Source organism: Echinococcus granulosus, assembly GCF_000524195.1.
Source record: "Echinococcus granulosus chromosome Unknown EG_S00126, whole genome shotgun sequence".
In the NCBI taxonomy this organism is placed as follows: Eukaryota; Metazoa; Platyhelminthes; class Cestoda; order Cyclophyllidea; family Taeniidae; genus Echinococcus; species Echinococcus granulosus.
In genome coordinates, this window is record NW_020170506.1 from 163,815 (window position 1) to 165,793 (window position 1,979).

Genomic DNA, 1,979 nt, shown 5'->3' on the forward strand with positions numbered 1-1,979 from the left:
CATCATTGAATACGCACATACCAAGGCACAACCATACACATAAGCACGCAAATAGGTGCAAGTGGATTTGGTAACTCGCCTTCGCGAATCCATCAGACACCTGCATCTGTGTTATGCGCAAAGGCCTGAGATCTTTTATCGCCTTTCCCAACATCGCGGCTTCACGGATGAGTCGCTCTAAAGACTTTTGAACTGCTAATGCTTTTTGCAAATCCTACAATTGAGAAGGACAAAATGAAGCCTAGGATGGAGAAGGCTTAATGGAGGAGAAATATGGAGTCTCAGTGGAAGAGATTTGCAATCCACCACCTCACATCCAGCATCACTCACTGTGGTCTGCTTTACCCACGCGTAGGCGTCTTGTGACCTTCTAACTTCGGTGAACAGGTTTGTCACACGTTGTGCGAGTTCGTCTATGCTTCTGCATCCGTCCTCATCCGCCTTCTCCAGTCTTGCCCTGGTAGCATCTAGAGCTATGCCAGCTGCCACAACCATCTGCTGCACTGCTCCATCCAAGGCACCAATAATCTCATCCTTCGTCTTCTTCTCCATCTGCAACGTCGATGATTTCGTTCGTCGCGACATCAACATCGCCTTGTGGCGAGACAGGTCATTCATCTTGGTGCGCAGCATCAGACGGTACTGCAAGGAGGAAAGGATGGTAGTCTAAAACACTGCGCAGGGATTTGTTGCCAGAAAGACAATTTCATGTGGAAAGGGCTGACTTTCTCATTGCACAATGATAGGGAGGAGTTGGCCAACTGCAATCGACTGGTCCATACAACTCCATGTTCTTCCACACCTCTCACTCAACCAATCAGACAAATGCATTTGTTTTCTAGTTGCAGTCATTCAGACACAGCACTTATTCACTAACCATAAAAGACAGTCGCATGTCGCGTATGAGCCAAATCAAAAAGGCACATACCTAACACAAGAACTTGTCAAATCTGGGCAGCAATTATTGGAACTCTGAATGAGCAATGCTTGGACAAGTGGTTCACAATTTTTGAAGAAAAGTAACAAATTACACACCAAAATTATTCCCTCTTCATGCTTTTGAACACGCTCCAGTTTACCCTCTTGCTCTTGGTCCTCCTTGTGGTTCTGCCTCCGATGCTTCGCGAGTCGAGAGAGCTTCGCCCCAATGGTGTGGTTGGGACGTGGTGAAGTCACGTCGAAAGCAGAATGGCAGTGGAAGCAGGACACTGTCATGAGAGTGGCACATGACTGCAGACAGGGCTGCAAGCAAAACGTGTGCCCACAGGGAAGACTGTAGGGATTACGCATCCTTCTCGGCATAATAGAAAATACAAACAAAGCTCACTGCTTCTTTGCCCAGGAATGTTTGTAGACTCAATGCTCAACAATCTGACTATTCCTATATGCGGTTACTGTCACTGCCGTAAAAGAGCCTATTGTTTGAAAAAATACATGAGACATTGCAGAGTTGAGGAAGCCACAAATTTGATTAACCGCAAATTTGTGAAGACTTCCACTTCATTCCTGCAGTCATTTCAAATTTTGTGGACTTCCACGTTTCAAATCTAGGACGCTAAAGGCGTTGCATACCAATCTAATCGACACATATCTCTGAGCATACACTCTAAGTTGAGTCGTGTCCTACTCTTCTCAGGCAAATCTCAACCAACTGGTAAAGAAAGGTGACCTTAACTCACACTCTGTGTTTACATTCATTATTGACCTAGTGCCACAAAACAAGTCAATTTTCGGCAATAAACTCACAACTTTTTGCACACTCCACAGATGAGGTCCGCATCAGTCGATTCCATCGCTTTGCCACACTTTCCTCTAATCGAGTAGCTATATGTGCCTCACACCACTTTTGCCATTCCTACAGCTCAACTTTCTTGGAAGTGTAACCAATCGGTACAATGCGTTAACATAGCTACACCAATAGTTTTACCTGTATGATCACGGTTGACACACATGATGCGAACCAGGCCCTGCCAATTGAG

The 1,979-nt window shown here is 45.5% G+C and overlaps 1 protein-coding gene across 1 annotated transcript in view; it reads right to left on the minus strand. All coding sequences in view use genetic code 11, as the record gives it.

The window, feature by feature from the left end:
* EGR_08982 (DAZ-associated protein 1) overlaps nucleotides 1-1,302 on the minus strand; it is a gene marked incomplete at both ends in the record, with an annotated part of 4,969 nt that extends 3,667 nt beyond the window's left edge. Inside the window, 2 exons of the mRNA XM_024498231.1 lie at nucleotides 331-642; nucleotides 1,036-1,302. Coding sequence (XP_024347373.1) covers nucleotides 331-642; nucleotides 1,036-1,302 — 579 coding nt within the window. The remainder of the gene's footprint in view (nucleotides 1-330; nucleotides 643-1,035) is intronic.
* Nucleotides 1,303-1,979: the final 677 nt, after the last annotated feature.